The sequence below is a fragment of the Schistocerca serialis genome, chromosome 2 (assembly GCF_023864345.2).
Source record: "Schistocerca serialis cubense isolate TAMUIC-IGC-003099 chromosome 2, iqSchSeri2.2, whole genome shotgun sequence".
In the NCBI taxonomy this organism is placed as follows: domain Eukaryota; kingdom Metazoa; phylum Arthropoda; class Insecta; order Orthoptera; family Acrididae; genus Schistocerca; species Schistocerca serialis.
The window spans coordinates 967,508,975-967,528,848 of NC_064639.1; the positions used below are offsets into that span (position 1 = coordinate 967,508,975).

The 19,874-nt window shown below is 38.4% G+C and overlaps 1 protein-coding gene across 1 annotated transcript in view; it reads left to right on the forward strand.

Annotated features, from left to right (window-relative positions):
- The window catches only part of LOC126458362 (tRNA-splicing endonuclease subunit Sen2), a 52,054-nt gene that overhangs the window by 20,426 nt on the left and 11,754 nt on the right, over window positions 1–19,874 (forward strand). The window contains 1 exon segment of the mRNA XM_050095332.1: window positions 8,077–8,237. Coding sequence (XP_049951289.1) covers window positions 8,077–8,237 — 161 coding nt within the window.

Here is a 19,874-nt window from a genome sequence, read left to right on the forward strand (position 1 = left end):
ATTACCTTTCCAAATATGTTATTTAAAACTTTAGCTGCATGTGAAATGAGACTAATTACTCTGTGCTTACCGCAGGTGTTTAATTTATAGGCTCCCTTCTATCCTGAATTTTAATGTCCTCTTTTTCAGAAGAATTTTAATAACTAACATTGATATCTAGATATTTGGTGACCAAGCTCCAAAACCTGAGAAGGATCTGTATTTGGACTTCCCACCAAAGTATAAATAGACTATGCCCTAAAGTGGTGCACTCAATGGAATGTAAATATATAATAGTGTTTGAATAGAGGACTAACGAATTACAGCTGGAGTCTGCCATGACCTACAAATACAGATCTAGAAATAGCGACGTATCTTGTGCTGAAGTAGTATGATTACATAGTCATTGTTGTAGGTACATTGACAAGCTTTGATCCCCAATCGCAGACTGAAATTTGTTTATTAAGAGATCTATTCATACACTTGTATGGCCTATCATGAACTAGTACTCAGATGTGTAAAACTCATTTCAGATTGAACTAAAAAGGAAATGAAATGTTTACAGAGTAGAATAGTGGGGATGGCAACAGACATCTAGAATTAATTTTACACCCTGAAGTGGAATGTGTTCTGTTTTGAAACTTGATAATAGATTAAAACTGAGTGTCAGGTGGACCCAGGTCCAGGACCACATCTCTCATAGGCACGTTTCTTACTGACTGAGCTATCCAGGTATGATTCATGACCTACCCTCACAGCTGAAGTTTGTCACTAGGCCTACATCTCTCCTCATTTTCAAACTTGACAGCTATCCTGCATACCTGCCTACCTACTAAATAGTCACAAGCTTATTTACTGTTCTGGAGAGAGTAATTCAAATGCTGTAAAATTTCAGCTGTCAAACTCTCCAAAAAATGCATTGAAAATCTTACAAAACACATTTAGAAAATTTAAGAAATGATTTTCAAGAAGGAATCTGCATATATTCTTCATCTCCATGCACACTGGTTATTTGGAGAGCGTGAATATGAGATTAAAATAATGAAAGATGCATGAAGGCATTTAAGTAAACATTTTTATTGCTATCTGTGTGAATCCATATTACTGTATAAAAATATGGATGGAATATCAGAGTTTTAACATCTCATTGGCCTTGGGATCACTGGTGGTGGAGCAGTAGTTGAGTTGCACAGTGATGGAGAAAGAAATTAACTTTGGCCTGATTGAAGGAACCATCCTAGCATTTGTTTGAAGTTAAACAATGAAAACTCCAGGTAGAAATATCGGCAATGTAGGAAAAGACAGATTACTAATTACTGTAAAGAAGTCACATTAGTACTTTTTTTGTAAATAAAACCTCCTTTTCGTGCTGCAACTTAATTTATTTTTCCCAGAGGCATTTTGCCTTTTTCTTGCTCTAAGGCACGTTCAGTGGGATCTATAATGATATTGTTTTGTTATTTTTAGATTATCAAACAGTTCGTGTCATGTTTCTTTATTTGAGTAAGTAATTACTTAAAGTTTGCTGTGATCCGCATTTCCTCTCATGTGACGTGAAATGTTCGATAATCTAAAAATAACAAAACTGTATCGTTATAGATTCCGCTGAAGATGCCTTATAGCAAGTAAAAGGCAAAATGCGCCTGGGAAAAATAAATGAAGTTGCAGTAAGAAAGGGTAGTTTTATTTACAAAACCAAGTATTTCTGTGCTTTCTGCAGAGGATGGCCACACAAACAAACTTGTTATTCACTCCACGCCAGACATTTTCATGTGATCTCTACCAGAAATTCAGAAGAATCCAGCTGAACATTCATAAGACCACACAACAAATAAAATTCAACAAAATATGCAATTGTAACGATCTTGTGTCTAAACATATCAATGTAAAGATTAAAAACAGTTCACCCAGCACCCAACAAGCAATGCTTGACACTCAGAAAATGTGGTTAAAATATGAAATCAAATTCCTATACCCTACAAAACAAGAACTAAATTACGAGTTATATGAGACACATTTACAACTTGCAAACACCATTAATAGTTTGACAGTTTTCTCCCATCTGCTCAACAAGGTCAAAAGGAACACAAAAACTGCTGTACAAAGAAAGGAAACAGTTCATAGAAGAAAGAGCAACCAACTCAAAAAACTACAGGCACAATACAATACCTTTACACACACGCACAAATTCTACACAAGATTAGTGAACCTTACAGACACAGAACTAAGCAGTAAAGAAAGACAGCTGTTGGGGAAAGGATTAAAATACTATGTAAATTCAGAAATACTATGTAAATTCAGAAACAGAGTCCTCTGAATTTCTGGTATGGACCACATGAAAATGTCTGGCATGGAGTGAATAACAAGTTTTTTTGTGTGGCCATCCTCTGCAGAATACATAGAAAATCTAATTATAGAAGCAGGAAGTGTTTTGACAAGGCAAGATAGGAATGAAACCAATAGTGTCAACATTGGACCAACTACAGAACTAAAAAAAAAGAAATACATAATATAATTACCTGTATAAAAACATAACTGCACAAAAACAACAAAAACACAGAATCTGCAACACTCAGAAAACTTAAGAGAAAACTTCAAAATGAAAATGTTATCATTTCTAAAGCAGACAGTGTGAACACAGTAGTACTGATAGACAGAGAACAATACATTGGAAAAACACAAGAAATCATTTCACAAAACAACATTACAAAATCAGACCCAACAAACAGATTCCAGACAAAAGTAAAAAACACCCTGAAAAATGTAGACACCATGCTGGATAACATGGAGAACTGAAAGTTGGCACAGATTAATCCCACTGCGCCTGTCCTCCGAAGCCAACCAAAGATCCACAAACAAAATCTTTCTGTGAGACCAGGATTCCAGAAAATTCCCCACATACCAGCTTGCAGAATACATGTAAAAATTACTGCCAGAAAATTTCAAAGTACAAGAACACAGAACCATTAAAACACTACACAGCTAATACAACAAATAAATATATAAAAATCCCAGACAAAGCAATGCTACTCTAATTTGATGTAGAAAACGTGTTCCAAGATACCAGTACCAGAAACAATAGAAATCATAGATAAGAACCTGAAAACTTAGTCAACTCCCTGATGAACAGATTAAGGAAGCTCATAACAGAACAGAATTACTTCCATTTCTATAATGAATTTTATTTACAAGAAGAGGGATTAACAATGGTGTCCCCAGTTTCAGGAGCCTTAGCAAATATTTTTGTAAATCACAATTGAACAGGTCATTTTCACAAAAATAGTAGCAAAAGAATACAACATACTGTATTGGTTCAAGTATATGGATGACATTCGTTGCTTAACAGATTAACCACAAACAAAAATTGAAAAACTACACACTGACATCAAGAAGGGACATAAAAATATAAAATTCACAATTGACAGAGAACAGAATAACTAAATTAATTTTCTGGATATAACAATCAAAAAACAAAAATTGAAATTTAGCGTAAACCCGCAGCAATGGACCTTATCATTCCCCAATCCTCGAACCACCCACACTCAAAATAGCAAGCAGCACTTTGACACATGCTCCATAGATTCAACACAGTGCCATTCACAAAAGAAAACTACCAAAAAACTGGACATAATAATACACATAGCACAAAACAGCGGTTGCAGTAGTAACATAGTCACAAAGCTAAATAACAAAATTAAAAGTAAAATAAAGCAGAAAGCACCAAACCACAGACAACAACATGACAGAACCAAACACAAACGCGCTTACCATAACACCTAGACAGAATAATCAGAAGAAGATGAAAGAAAACACAAGAATGACATAAAAACACGAACTCTCACATAAAATCACCAACATTTTCAAAAGACAGGGGATAAATGTATCATACACAACAGACAATTCTATACATAAATACACTACAAAACTGACAAAAAACGGAGACATATCCCAGAAAGCAGGTATATATCAACTAGTGTAACACTTGTGAAGGCAAATAAATGGGACAAACAGGTAGAGCATTCGATGTCAGATACAAAGAACATACGAGAGCTTAGACGTAAGGGGCCAAACCACACCACATCTGCAGAACACCTAAGAGAACATAACCACAAACCAACCACTAGAGAACAAGACATGAAACTAACTAGAATCAACAATAAAAAACATCTCTTAACCCTGCAAAAAACTTACCACATACAGAAAATCAAGGCAAAAGTTGTTGGTTTTGAACATACACTTTGTTAGGGTGGTGACACGTAGATAAACAACCAAAGAGGAGGAAATACATAATGAAGTTACAATATTCACACTGTTAAAAGCACAGTGTTTGAACAAATAGCTATACCTAGTAGCAAAAGAATAATAGTAAACCACAAAAAAGGAGGGGAAACATGGTGAACAGTGTGAAAAAGTTCAGAATACAAAATTGTACTTGTTGTTGTTGTTGTTGTTGTTGTTGTGGTCTTCAGTCCAGAGACTGGATTGATGCAACTCTCCATGCTACTCTATCCTGTGCAAGCTTCTTCATCTCCCAGTACCTTCTGCAACCTACATCCTTCTGAATCTGTTTAGTGTATTCATGTCTTGGTCTCGCTTTACAATTTTTACCCTCCACACTGCCTTCCAATAATAAATTGGTAATCTCTTGATTCCTCAGAATATGCCCAACCAACCGTTCCCTTCTTCTAGTCAAGTTGTGCCACAAATTTTTCTTCTCTCCAATTCTATTCAATACCTCCTCATTAGTTATGTGATCTACCCATCTAATCTTCAGCATTCTTCTGTAGCACCACATTTCAAAAGCTTCTATTCTCTTCTTGTCCAAACTATTTATCGTCCATGTTTCACTTCCATACATGGCAACACTCCATACAAATACTTTCAGAAATAACTTCGTGACACTTAAATCTATACTTGATGTTAACAAATTTCTCTTCTTCAGAAACACTTTCCTTGCCATTGCCTGTCTACATTTTATACCCTCTCTGCTTCGACCATCATCAGTTATTTTGATCCCCAAATAGCAAAACTCATTTACTACTTTAAGTGTCTCATTTCCTAATCTAATTCCCTCAGAATTCCCGACTTAATTCGACTACATTCCATTATCCTTGTTTTGCTTTTGTTGATGTTCATCGTATATCCTCCTTTCAAGACCATGTCCATTCCATTCAGCTGCTCTTCCAGGTCCTTTGCTGTCTCTGACAGAACTACAATGTCATTGGCGAACCTCAAAGTTTTTATTTCTTCTCCATGGATCTTAATACCTACTCCAAATTTTTCTTTAGTTTCCTTTACTGCTTGCTCAATATACAGATTGAATAACATCGGGGATAGGCTACAATCCTGTCTCGCTCCCTTCCCAACCACTGATTCCCTTTCATGCCCCTCGACCCTTATAACTGCCATCTGGTTCCTGTACAAATTGTAAACAGCCTTTCGCTCCCTGTATTTTACTCCTGCCACCTTCAGAATTTGAAAGAGAGTATTCCAGTCAACATTGTCAAAAGCTTTCTCTAAGTCTACAAATGCTAGAAACGTAGGTTTGCCTTTCCTTAATCCATTTTCTAAGATAAGTCATAGGGTCAGTATTGTCTCATGTGTTTCAACATTTCTGTGGAATTCAAACTGATCTTCCCCGTGGTCTGCTGCTACCAGTTTTTCCATTCATCTGTAAAGAATTCATGTTAGTATTTTGCGTCCGTGGCTTATTAAACTGATAGTTCGGTAATTTTCACATCTGTCAACACCTGCTTTCTTTGGGATTGGAATTATTATATTCTTCTTGAAGTCTGAGGATATTTCGCCTGTCTCATACATCTTGCAAACGAGATGGTAGAGTTTTGTTAGGCCTGGCTCTCCCAAGGCTGTCAGTAGTTGTAATGAAATGTTGTCTACTCCCAGGGCCTTGTACCCTGATGGAGTACGATAAACCTGTGACAGGACTGGAATAGTAAGTGCTGGGTGGTTGGATTGTGTAGGTCTTGCACCTGGATCTTATTATTTCCCCGTATTCCGTAGACATCACAAAGAACACCTTTATGGATGTGGACTGACAAGAAAACATCACCAGGTTGACCTCATATTTTAAGAAGAATAAAGCACACTTGGAAGATACCAGCTGCAGCAGTCTATCCTGCATTAAAATTTGGGCCATAATTCTGATACTACTCAGTTATGACCTTCTGAAAGTATGGTTTGAAACTTTGCGCATGCTGTATGTTTGTTACTCGCTCCACCCCACTGCGGCCACTGAATGCCCGAGTGTGAAGTAATGGGCAATTGAGTGAGTGAGAGATTTGTACATTGTTAACGAGCTTTGTTCATTGTGTCAAAGTGTGCAGTTTCTAACCTGTAGCTGGTGCCAGAGAGCACTGTATTTTGCTGTGCTTAACCCCTTCATCTCCACAATTTGTTGCTTATTTTCCCAGCTACTGATTATTTATCTCTCATCCATGCTTTTATTTTCTTTTAGACCTTTGCTTATGTTTGACCTGTTGATTGGCCTTCCTGCCTACCCATGTTTTCTCACCATTTACTTGTTAGAATTACACTGTTGGTTTTCCTGATGCAATTTCCTGGTATGCTCTGGGACACTGTGCCCTAATTATCTTCCTTTTTCCATGGTGGAAACAAAACAATGTATTTGCTAATACCTGTTTAGTTTTTCATTCTGTGGGGAAAGGAGAGGGACACAAATATGTTGTGGAACATCATGAAGATAAAAAAATAAAACGATTACAGCATGATACCCAGAAAATATGTTGCCTATTTGTCCAGGGAATTGATTTAGTTCAATTTGCAATCAGTCTCTTTCATTAAATTGTGGTCTGTTATATACTTACAGTTGAGATACACTCAGTAAATTGCTTTAATTATTATGTGAGTCTTTATTAACCCTGCTGTTCTGTTTGAGTCCATATGACCGAAATGGTTATAAATTTCATTTCTTATAATTTAAATATCAAAATAACTTTATGACATTTGGTGACTTCTGAAAATACAAGGGCAGTAAGTTGTTAAAACGTTTTAAGTCATCTGGTCCTAAACCATAAGTGTTACATATGTAATGTTTGGGTCAGTGTGACCCAACATTAATATGATTACTCTAAAGTCAAATACTTTCTGCTTGTCTCATATTTTATAGTAGTAATGACTTTCATTGTTCATACTTACTCTCAACATTCAACAAGTCAAGAAAGGTACTGCATTTACAACAATGGACTTGTCATTACGTCTTGTCAACTGTTAGAATTATCTGTTGTTTCTGCTCAGTTTGTGTTCTCTATTGTTTGTGATCAGTCTGAATTGTGACATCATGATGGTTACATCATTGACTGACACTTAGTTGGAAAGATTAGCACATAGCTCAACAGACGAAGGATCACTTTATGAGTTCAAAGACCATGTCAGTAATGCATCTCAGAGTGAGTATTCTGATGACATTGACGACAGTCCACAGTCTGTTCAAAGTAATGTACAGACTTCTGGTTCTAAAAATGAGAATATAGAATGGCAATTTCAACCACCAGCACAACACGGTCACCTTCTTGCTTTGAACATCATCAGGAGTACCCTGGGAGTTACTAGATATGGGAGCAGCACAGTAAGTGATGTAGAAAGTTCATTTGAAATATTATTTTCGACAGCACTTCAGAATGAAATAATAGAGGTGACAAATATTGAGGGATAATGAGTTTACAGTTAACAATGGACAAACATGGATGATTATCTTTTTCACTCATACTTGGGACTCCTATTCCTTTCGGGTGTGTATTGCTCACATGAGGAATCTACAAAAAGTTTGTGGGATGAGGATACTGAGCGAAATCTATTTCTAGCAACCATGTTCCTAGAAACATTCTAAATGTCACATGTCTTGTGACAAGAGAGGAAAGATGACGTACTGATAAACTCTCCACAATTCGTAGTATGTGGGAGAAGTGATTAGAAGTCCTTCCTAAATGGTATAGTCCACATTGACCTGAACAGTACATTTGTATAGTAAAAATGAACAGAACAGCAGGGTTAATAATGATTTAGTGGCCTCTATTCCATCAGAATATTAACAGTAATGCATTGTTCTCTACTTTTCAGTACTGTACAAGGAAGGCCCTCCATTCTATCATGCATCATACATTGTTCTGGTAGAAGTACTACGGCAAGCTGACTTGGGCAGGAGCTCCTCACACAATCGCCGGTCAATCTCTTGGCCTTTGCTGTTTGGGGTCAATCGTCTTGCTGAAACTGTTGGCAAAGTCAGTACCATAACAAATTTTTATTTTATTGTAATGCATATAGGTCACATTAGGTGAACTGCGATGTCCCAAGTCGAAGATTAGCAGTAGAGTAAAGGAAGATAATACTAAGCATATAGTAGAGGCATTGAGTGGCAAATAAGCATATTAAAAAAATTGGAACATCGTAGCTGATCTTGTGAACTGAGTTCTTTTTCAGAATACACATACCCGAAGAGTGCTTGTTCAGGTTCTGCGGTCTGTGTATTCTTTGAAGAAGGGAGGTTCGTAAGGTTAGCTGTTATATATCAGCACTTATTTATGTTTCTGTGTGCTACTCAGTGCCCTGGTTATTAATTTCATTGCTTATAGTTCAGATTTATTGTATGTGAACATATTGTGTCATTTTGAATACTAAGCATTTTTATTCAGTGTATGAAAAATAAATCAGTGGTGCTACCAGATATAAGGTGGTTACAAAGAATTGTAATTGTAACTCTGAAGTGAGAGCCACCTCATATGGCCACACAGTACATCTGCATTGTATGGTTGGTAAATATTATCTGTACTTGTGCTCTTGTTTAATTTTTTACTTCCATTTCGCCTGCAGACTTAAATATGAAGAACTTATAAAACTCAGGCATAATTTGCTTAGAAACTTCATTTGTGGCGGTACATCAGCAGATGGGAAGGTTTTGCATTTTAGAATTTGGTTTCTAAATCTGTGTTACCGTCATGGAATTTTAAGCACTTTTCCTGTGCTTCCAGATAATAATAGTGAATTATAAGTTGATACAGCTTCTTACAACAATTAAACAAAACAAAAATTGTATTCTTGCAGTAAGGCAAGACCCTCTTTAACTCTGTATTATCTTCATACAATTTATTTGAAAATTTTTGGTTTCTCCAGGTCTCTTCCATGAATAGGATCCTCTTTCGTGGTTCTTCAACCAAATGTTAGGAATAATTAAATTGTGCAAGGTTGCTTCCTCTTTGATTTCTTCAGTCCACAATGTCTTACAATTCTTTCTTTTTTTTCCTTTTTCTGCTACCAAATTTTAGTCCATCCAATTAAATTTCCTTCTTCCTGAATAATTTCTTTTTGCTCTTTATACATTCTGTCAATTCCTTCATCATCTGTGGAGCTGCTAGTAGGCATATAAACTTGTACTATTGTTGTGGGTGTTGGTTTCATATCTTAGCCATGGTGGTGTGTTCTCCGTGCAGTGCATAGTAACTTACCCACATTTCTATAAAAATGCCATTTTCCAACCCCACACTAATTATTTTGATGCCATTTAATCATTAGATCTATTTTCACATCTGTAATAGTACAGAGCACAATTATTAACACAGACAATAAGATAACCATTGCAAGTGGATGAATCTACTGGAAACATTAGTGTTACATTAATTTAGATTATTCTAAATAATGAGATGCCCCTTAGAGGAAAGGGAAAAGATAGATATTAGGTGCTTTGAGGTTTGTAAAGAGGACATTTTTTGGTACAGTAGACACAAAGTGGGTTTATGTTAAAGGGTTATAAATGATAAATAAAGAGCTGTTTGTGTGTGTGTGTGGGGGGGGGGGGGGGGGGGGGAGTGATGCACACACCTTTTATTAAATTTTTTCTTCCCTCAGTGTGTGACCCACCATTCATCAGCAGGCAAGCAGTTCACGTTCTGGAAATTCCATTATTATCTTAGTATCCTGAGATTTGTGGCTCTGGCTCTGAGCACTATGGGACTTAACATCTATGGTCATCAGTCCCCTAGAACTTAGAACTACTTAAACCTAACTAACCTAAGGACATCACCCAACACCCAGTCATCACAAGGCAGAGAAAATCCCTGACCCCGCCAGGAATCGAACCCAGGCGCGGGAAGCGAGAACGCCACCGCACGACCACGAGCTGCGGACCCTGAGATTTGTCATTGTATTCTTCATAGATAGTTCTGTTTACATGACCGAGTGGGAATGACATGCTACTAGGTACGAATCCAGATAGATAGAACAATGAACTCATATGAAGTTAAATTTAACAAAGTTAAATGTATCAACAGTGCATTTACTGTGCATTGACAGGTGTTAGAGTCTTTGTCAGTGCCGTCTGGGGTGAAGGAGAACACAGTGGGACAAAAGGTCACGTCAAGTGAGAGGATCCACCAGGAAAGAGGGCCCGGAAGGGGACTTAGAAGCGTTGTAGGCCATCGGCTGGCCTGCAGGTGAGTACTGCAAATAGAGGGAAGGTCAACAGCAGGGTTAAGAGACTGAAGGATGTTAAGTGCCAAAGCACTGGAGCATAGGAGGAGAAAAGATCAACGACAAGAATAGTCATGGATCACAGAGCCCATGCAGTACTGTTCCAGCTAGAGGATTAAGACTGGTCATGGCATCATTGAAAGCCTGAATGACAAGTGTTGTGGTGGCCACGTTGGGGACGGGGCGAGAAACAACCAAGGACTGCTGTGTCACAGCAGAAATATTGCCAACAGCCTGGAAAAAATGCACCAAAGAAAGGCAACTGTGTGAGAGCACTAAGTGTGTCACTAGGGAAAACAACTCAAAAACCAGTTATCCTAGTCACCAATTTTGTTTTCATGACTGAGTGGTTGGAATGACACGGTACTAGTTATGAACCCAGGTAGCTAAAACAATCAACTTTAGTAAGTCAAACTTTATTGAAGAGATGTGGTGAAGGCACCAGCAATGGCCCACCAGATTGACACACGGACTGCGAAGTGCTCTCTGGTCTTGGGTTATGAGCAGATCTGTAGTAGATAGTGTCCCATAAGGTGATAACTCAGTGACGATGTTGGTGGTGACGGCCTGTAAAGTGATGCAGAAGAGGCACTCGATGATGGCCCAGCAGTTTAACAGGCAGCCAGCTATGTACTCCTTCATATTTGGATGTGGGTGAACATCAGTTCAGAGAGACCGATGCACTCAGCAATGGGAGCTCCGTATGGAGGCATTGTGGAGGGTTGTTCACAGAGTAACTCCTTATGAGCTGCTACTGTGCTTGACAAAGGGAACTCCGTATTAACGGACTGGGTGGTCAGCACTTGGCTACCGAGCAACACCTGCCACTGAGCAACTCCTGGTGTGCATCTGGCTTAGATTAGCTGAGCGGCAGCCTGTATAGCTGTGTCACAGCAGTTGGAAGCACATGATTGGTGGCAGCTGTGTAGTGCTAGTGGTGACAGTGCTACCTTTGGCAAGGCTTGCACCAGCAAGAACCATGACCACCACTGGGGATGGGAGGGAAAACAATTCTGCATGTTTATGTTTACATTGGATTGTTTTCTTCAATTGGCAGAGGTCGTGTAGCTCGCGGGTGAGGAAGGAGGCCACGCACAATACAATGCTGTATGAAGGGTAGTTGGCTCATAGGTCGCTAACTTGTATGATACTATGTGTAGAATATCAGTGGAAATACTTTCACCTGAAATTAGAGGATGCTAGACACAATGATTAAGCAAACAAGTCTAAGATATTGTGCCTACTAAATAGTTTGCATTTTTTGTACTATCCAGTGCAACAGAGATAAGCACAAGAAATGTGGTGTACTTCTCATATTTTGAATCAGACACAGAATATTGTTTTGGGAAATGAAGATAATAAATCAGAAATATCAACGTTTCTGAAGTGGAACTTGGAAGTCTTTGGAATGCATAACAGAGAGAACTGTGGTATCCCTTATGAGGAGATCAGTAGATATTTAGAAATCCTTACTGGCATATTTTTGAGCTAATTCGCTTCATGTCCCAAAACTCAAGTTTACTCGAAGAAAAATTTTTTCACTATACGTAGGAAACGAGGAATAACACAAGTGTCATGCTCCCGCCACAGAGGTTAAAACTTGTGGGCTTTCAAATAATTAATGGTTTAATGGTGGCCCTTAACTATGTACCCTCAGACTCAGAGTTGAAATATTAAAACTTTTGGCTGGTTTCATTGTCTAGGGACTGGGATATGTAGTTGCTGCATTACAAGCCAAATACTGCTGAGTCTACAGTATACAATATGAATATATACATGAATCGAATGGTCGAAGGTTCCTATCGCTCGGCAATTACGAATTTTGAGTGTAACATAGAAATTTATAAATGAAAGATTGCAATTAAATAAAATCTGCAGGTACTATTTTTAATGACTTTAAATGATGAGTACGATAGCAGAAGTACCTTTAAGAATGCCATTTATTACTGCAAAACACTTATAGGTGTTGATGGTCCAGCAATTAAATAAAGTATAAGTTAAATAACACGGAAACAATAGATTCCTACTTCACATAATTAGTTACGACCAACAACATAGCTTGCGAGATATTCACTTCTAAATGCATACTACGTCTTCACTGCAGAAGCCATGGAAATCTCACAAGTGCACAAGTTAGCACTACAAAATATTTCTATCTCCCGCAGCCAGGCACAAACTGCTCAACACTCTCCAAGTATTTTCTGCGACCATCCATCGCGCCTTCTGTCCAGCTCTCCCCCCATGTCCTGTGCCACCCGATGCTCCTCCCCCTTTTCCATACAGTCCCTCCATTGACTTCGGTAGTCGCCTACCGTAGTAAGGAGTGCTGTGATTGACTAGAGTGCTCCCGCCATGTCTCCTAGCCAATACACACTCTCAAACATATTGAAACACATACGAAATACTAGATTTACATTTAAATAACGTGAAATTAAATAAATATTCTTATGGCTGGACCATAAACACGCTCTAACACACATTATTAAATACATAAGCAAATTAAATAAACATATATCAAAGAAATAGAAGCAAAAGTAGGCCAGTAGTCTAATGTCTCTGTCCTTTCTAAAACAGTAAATATTTGACCAATTTATTCATGAATAGTATATATCGGATATAAACAAAGTCATAGATGAATAAAAATATTTATAAGCATGCTGCTACTGTTTTCTCGAGTAACTGTGGAGTACTAATGGCCTGACACAATCAGTAGTAATCAGCCACTTTGACCTCCAATAACTCAGGTACTATTCAAGTTACATGCCTGCAATTCATACCAATTTAGGTTTACACTAATAGTTTTCTAAAGACACGTCAGTCGAGAAAATCAGATGGACTGTTTAGATTTTGGAAATACGTTGCTGGGTGTAACGTGTATAATTTACAGTCGGAGACTAAACTTTAAACTAATAAACATATTGAAAATCTGATTATACCATCAGAATCGTCGTGCAAATAATGGTAATGTACATGTCTTCTTAAGGTATCATAGTTCCTCTGGCTATTATCAACACTTTGCTGACCAGCAACACCACAGTTGTGTCATGTTCGAAATAGTGGTCAACGGTTGGCGACACCACAGTGGTGTCGTGTGTATAGTATTGCGCAGTGGCTGGCGACACCAGAATGGTGTCATGAGCGTAGTATTGCGCAGTGACTGGTGACAGCACTTTGCTATCTTTTTCATTCTGTTGGTGTTTTTTAGGTAACAATAAGTTACACACGTCAACATTTTTTTTTTTATAAGTACTTGTGTACTTTCATCATGGCAGATGAAAGAGACGATACGATTATTTACGATGAATTCATGGACGTCTTGTCTGACATTCCAGATGACTTGGCCGATTGAGAAGAAGACATTGGATACCAAAAAAATAAAAGTGAAGTAGAATCATCGGAAGATAGTGAAATACGTCCAAGAAAAATTTGGCAAACGCTATGGTTGCCAACTGATTTGGATGAATCAGACGAAGAAGAAAGACTATGATTTACTGAGAACCAATAATAAATTTGAAGGATCTCTGGGTCCACACACATTTCGCAAAGATACACAGAGCATCATGGATATCGTAGAATTGTATATTGGGAATGATCTATTTGAATGTATTAGCAACAAAACCAACAAGTATTACAGTCAAAATTGCAATAGAAGGAAACTGGATAAAAAAATGCCGAATTTGTGACGTTACGGGACCCGAACTTAGAAAATGATTTGGACTTGCTATCCTTGTCAGAATTGTAAAAAAAGCAAGGATAAATGATTACTGGCAATGAATCTGTTGATAGACACACAGATATTTTGCAAAACGATGTCCCACAACTGATTCAGACAAATGTTATCATTTTTACATTTTTCCGACAACAACAATAAACCGGATAATGCCGACCGGCTTTTCAAAGTGCAATTCATAATTGATTATTTTTCCAAAAAGTTTAAAGAAACGTTTCATCCAAGTCAAAACATCTCAGTTGATGAAGGAATGATACTGTGGCTTGGACAGTTAAATTTTAAAGTTTACAATCCATCGAAAATTGCGAAATATGGCATACTCATTCGGATGCTGTGTGATTCGAGTACGGGATACATTTTGTTATTCAAGATATATTTTGGCACTGGATAACCTTTAGCAAAAAATAGTGATGGAACTATTGACACCTTCTTATGGAAAGTGGCATCACCTCTACATGGATAATTATTATAACAATGTAGAACTTGCAGAGAAGTTACTTGAAAAGAAAATTAGAGTTTTTGGAACAATATGACAAATAAAGGCTTTCCTTAAAAATTAAAGCGTTCAAAAGTCAATGTGTTTGATGCTTGTCATCAATGGAAAGGTGGCAAGCGACTGGCGATAAGCCAAGTAATCTGAATTAGCACTGCCGGCGCCAAGCAAATAAATTTGTGTGGATGGCAAAATGTTAATTTCTACATGAACTGTGAAATGTCTGCCACTATGGTTTCACAAAGTCCACCATCTTTGGCACTCCCGGCATACAAATCTTCATCGACACAAAGCACAGTCCTCAACACAGTGTCAACATGGAATTCCCAGCCACGCGGTTGGCTTGGACCATGCACTGGTGCTACCCCTCTTGCTCCGGCTAACGTTCGGGACCACGCAGTTGCTGACAAGCCCCGGCTTGCCGAACCGCCCGTGCGGCCACGCCAACTCCGAACTTAAAATATTTTCAGGGCACCACAACTCGCCCGTTACCTCACACACCTCCACTTATTAACATTCTGGCTTGTCAGAATGTTCAGAAGTAGCACCCTTCAGTTCATATAAGTACGTATAAAACAAATTACAAAGAACAGAATTAAATGATTAAAACTCCAGGCCAATAGTGTTTACAAATTTTTGTAGTGGTCTGGGAGCAGCATGAATTTTGAATTAAACTTAAACCAACACAAATTATGAACGAAATGGCATATTTAAAAAATACCTGCAGTTCAGTTATGCTCAAACAATTTTTTGGACAAGAAATATATTTTTTTAAATGCACTTCTTGTGCCACTCAGCACTAAGGCGCCTTCCTTGCACTAATTTTTCCTTCGCATTGTACATGCTCACATGGATTTAACACGAAGTATTGATCAACTCACATCAGTCTTTTGACCAAGTGCCTCGCAGAAATCGTGTCTGCCTCTGACTTCCGAGCTCCACCATTTATCATGACAAATCTGTCTACAACGAAAACCAAAAGTAGAAACCCGTCAACAAACCATTTCCCAAATCCAACCAGGATCCTCACTAAAGATTCCCTCCAGCAGAAAACTACACTTTAGGAACAAAGTCACAAGGCAAATGACTGAATCACTGTAAGCTCAAATTCCCACAAGTTGACTTTAACAAATCCTTCTTACTTCCATGCACCAAAAAATGCGTGCACATACAATTACAATTTTAATACCCTTAAAATTGATCGTTAAATTCTTTGCCACACTCTTATACAAAGCATAAATCAATACATATTTTACCTAAACCCACGAGGTCACTGACCTCCAAGCACCCTCAGTGCCTAAACTTCCCCCTCTTGCATACGTACAGTGCCACAATAAACTAACAAATTACTAATGAATCCCCAAGTGAAACATATAAAATTATCCCTCCAGATTTACTACCACTAATTACAATTAGAACAGCTTTTCATTTCTCCCTTAATAAATCATTCTCTATGTCTGGCCCCTTCTCTCCCAGTTCTAGCGTACACACACCCTGTTCTATCCATCCCTCAATCTCGTATTCATCCCAAAATAATGCATTAAATATTTCCTTTGCCCCTAATTCATTCCTTCCCTTTTCTAAACCCTTAGCAATTTTAAACTCCTCTCCTTTCCACATATGCAGCAGTAATGACCGTAACATTTTACTGTACAAACGCCAATCCGTCACACTAAAATCACACTCCTCCTTCATATACCAATTTATATGAACTTCATTACACAAACTATCCCTATCCAGACTATTTACTTCAGCCCTCTCTAAATTTTCTGTTAGTTCTTCCACACCTTGTGCCAATTCACTACCCACAGCATGCAAAACTTTACAGTTTTTCCCATCCAAAATATCGACACTTGCAGCTTCAACAAAATTACACATCAACTCACTGTTAAACTCTTTTATCTTCCTGAAAGAATACATTAATGCCTAAGCCATCATCACCATAAATATTCATCTCAGCAACCTTATCTGCTTATACACCATTTAAATCACTACATAAATTCACTCAGCTTTTCTGAATTGTGCAGGTGGGAACTTTCCCTGCAATACATCCTACATTCCCGTAACCCTCCTGTCCTCAACCTTTGTTAGTCACTGTCCTCACACATCCCTCCCCCTCCCTGTTCCCATTCCAGCACTACACAGCCGTCATTTCACCACCACACCTAGTCTTTTTATTTTCTCTCCTTTCCACTACTTACCCCCTCCCCCCTCCGCACCTTCTCTCCTGCCCTCCATCTAAACTGTAACACTTGACTGCCCGCCACTCCTACCATACTATCCCTCCCCCTCCCCGCTCCAGCCTCCTCCTTACCCCCACCCAATCGCCACTCCCATCATGCACTGGTGCTGCTGTTCACAGTGTGGTCTCAGATCTCTGAGACTGCTGATGTGTGTGCAAGTTGCGTTATGTGTGTGTGTGTGTGTGTGTGTGTGTGTGTGTGTGTGTGTGTGTGTGTGTGTGTGTGTGTCTGCTGCTGACAAAGGCCTTAATGGCCGAAAGCTTTAATTGTGTGAATCTTTTTATTGTACCTATCGCGACTCAGCATCTCCGCTATATGGTGAGTACCAACTTTCCTCCTCTGGTATTGTTACATTCCATCCTGGATTTTCCATTGTTTAACTTTACGTGAATCGTACACAACTTAATCCTCCGCCGCTACATTACACAAATTGCTGCTATTTTGTCGTACAATTTTGGGACTTCCAGACTTGCTACATTCCACTGTGATTGGACAAAAAGCAGCACACACTGCCATTTCTACACACCTGTCATCCAGATTAACCTCCAATCCTATTTTACATACATTCTCACTTTCACACTCTGACAAACATTTTAGATTGACACATTCATCAATAAGTTTCGTTTCGCCTCCATACGTGACTAGAATCCGTAAATTCCTTCCTCCGAAGTTGATACTAGCTTTTACATCATGACATAAATTCCATTGCTCTGTTCCTTTAAACAGAAATCATCTACCTCCACCGATACATTTTTAACTGCAACTGCTGGCGAAATCAATGCTAAGCCTCCCTTAGTAACATTGTCGCTTTCTACTAAAACACAATCACCCTCACTTGCAGCTGGCGAGACCAAAGCTACACCACTTCACTAACATCGATGCTTTTTGCCGACTCACAAATACTTGCAACTACAACATCTTCCTTACTGCAATTGCTACTGTTTGCTAATATCTTTTCAGAACTCTCCAAACAATTTGCTTTCAAAAAATTCATCCCCTCTGTAACTTCTTTTTGAACCACTGAATCTTTGCATTCATCACCATTCACACACTCATTCATTACACATTCATAAATTACATCGTTCCCCGCAAATTTATTCCCATTACTTTTACTTAAATTTCTCACAAATCTATGCTTCCACCGTTCGCGCCTGCTTTTATTGAAAGAGCGACCTATATAACCTTTCTCTTTAACATGCTCCATATTACGTATTTGTTGTCTTTCTCCAAACCTACCAACATTTCTACCATCAGCATTGTCTCCAGTCCTTCTCATTGCCTTTTCAGATCACCATCTCCAAATTCGAGATGTGGCGAACATCAGTTTCCTGACTGGTTGTTATGCGATTGCACTTCGCGCGAATTTCCCCCATCAAAGCTGCATTCTTTACTTGGGTCCCGTCCACGGAAGTTATCACTCCCGTCTGTTCTCCAACCATTCTGCTCATTCCAGCTACTATCTCCCTGAGAATTCCTTTGATTTCTCTCACGATTATTATTTTGTTGATGATTATTTGGATTCCCATTTTGATAACTACCACCAGGTTGGCTTGGAGGTTTGAACTTCAAAGCCCCCTCTAATTTTTCTACAAATTCTAGAAATTCGTCCACGGAATCACATGAACAATGGACAAGGTCCCACTGAAAATTATCGGGTAATCACCTTTTTAACATGGTGATTTCAGTTAAAAACCCCAACGGATGTTTCACATGCATAAGCTTGCCAGTTCACGCTTGTAAAAATCTCTCATCGTCCCATTACCGCACATGTAACTCAGCCCGTTTAAAAATTCATTTTCGATGCGCATCTGTTTTGCATCGCTCCAGAATTTATTCAAAAAACACATTTCGAACTCTTTGTATGATTCGCACGAACTACATTTAACATTTGCCTAAGACTGTGAGTCTCCCTCCAAATGCTGTTTAACGTATTTCATTTTTGCTTCGTCTGACATGCCATGAACAAAAGCATCCCTGCATGCAGCCAAGAAATTTACTGGGTGATACCTTCTGTCATCTGTGTAATGTTTCACAGATCCGGTATTTGCCCAAGGGCCTGTTGGAGGCTAAAGAATTTAAATCACTTTTAATCTGTTGCATTTGTTTTTTAGCTTCATTTTCACTAGTGATACTGGACTCTATTTTATCTTTAATTTTGCCCACTTCTTTCTCCCCCTCAACTTCACGATTGGCAATGTCACTAATTGCTAAGTTTATATTGCTTTTATGAGCATCTTGCGCTTTTATACATTTGCTTACTTTGCCCCTAATGTTCCATCTGTATCTTATCAATTTTTTCCCCAAGATCTTTTTCCATTGGTTCGATGTTAGATTTTACTATTACAACTTCGCCTGTAATTTTCCCCATATCCACTCGGACACATTTTAATTTATCATCAATTACTTTTTCAAGGTTACCCGTAATTTTTTCAACTTCTTCTTTTATAGCAAAGCCTATTTCAGTTCACATTGTACCCATATCAGACCGAACTGTATCCATAACTGTTTGCAATGTGCCCATATCTGTTCGCTGTATACCTGTATCTGTTCAAATTGCACTGATATTATTTGCCATTGTATTCATATTATTTCACAATCCCTGGATCATTTGCATTAGCTGAGACATCATATCTCCCCCCATATTCATTCCCCTTGCCTGAATTCCTACTAGTTACACTTTCGCACTCTGATTTCAGACTAATCAACTCACTTCCATTTTCAGAATGACACATACTAGGTGACTGTTTCGTATTTGCGAGCTCTATAAGTGGAGCTTGAACTTCAGAGTTAAACACTATCTCACCATTTGCACAGGCACTTATCTGATCTGAGATGGTTCCCTCCGCCATGGTGATGCCACTAGTTGTAGTGGAAGTTGACATTGAAGACTGCCCTGGAGTACTCGAAGACACTGCCGTCGTACTGCTGT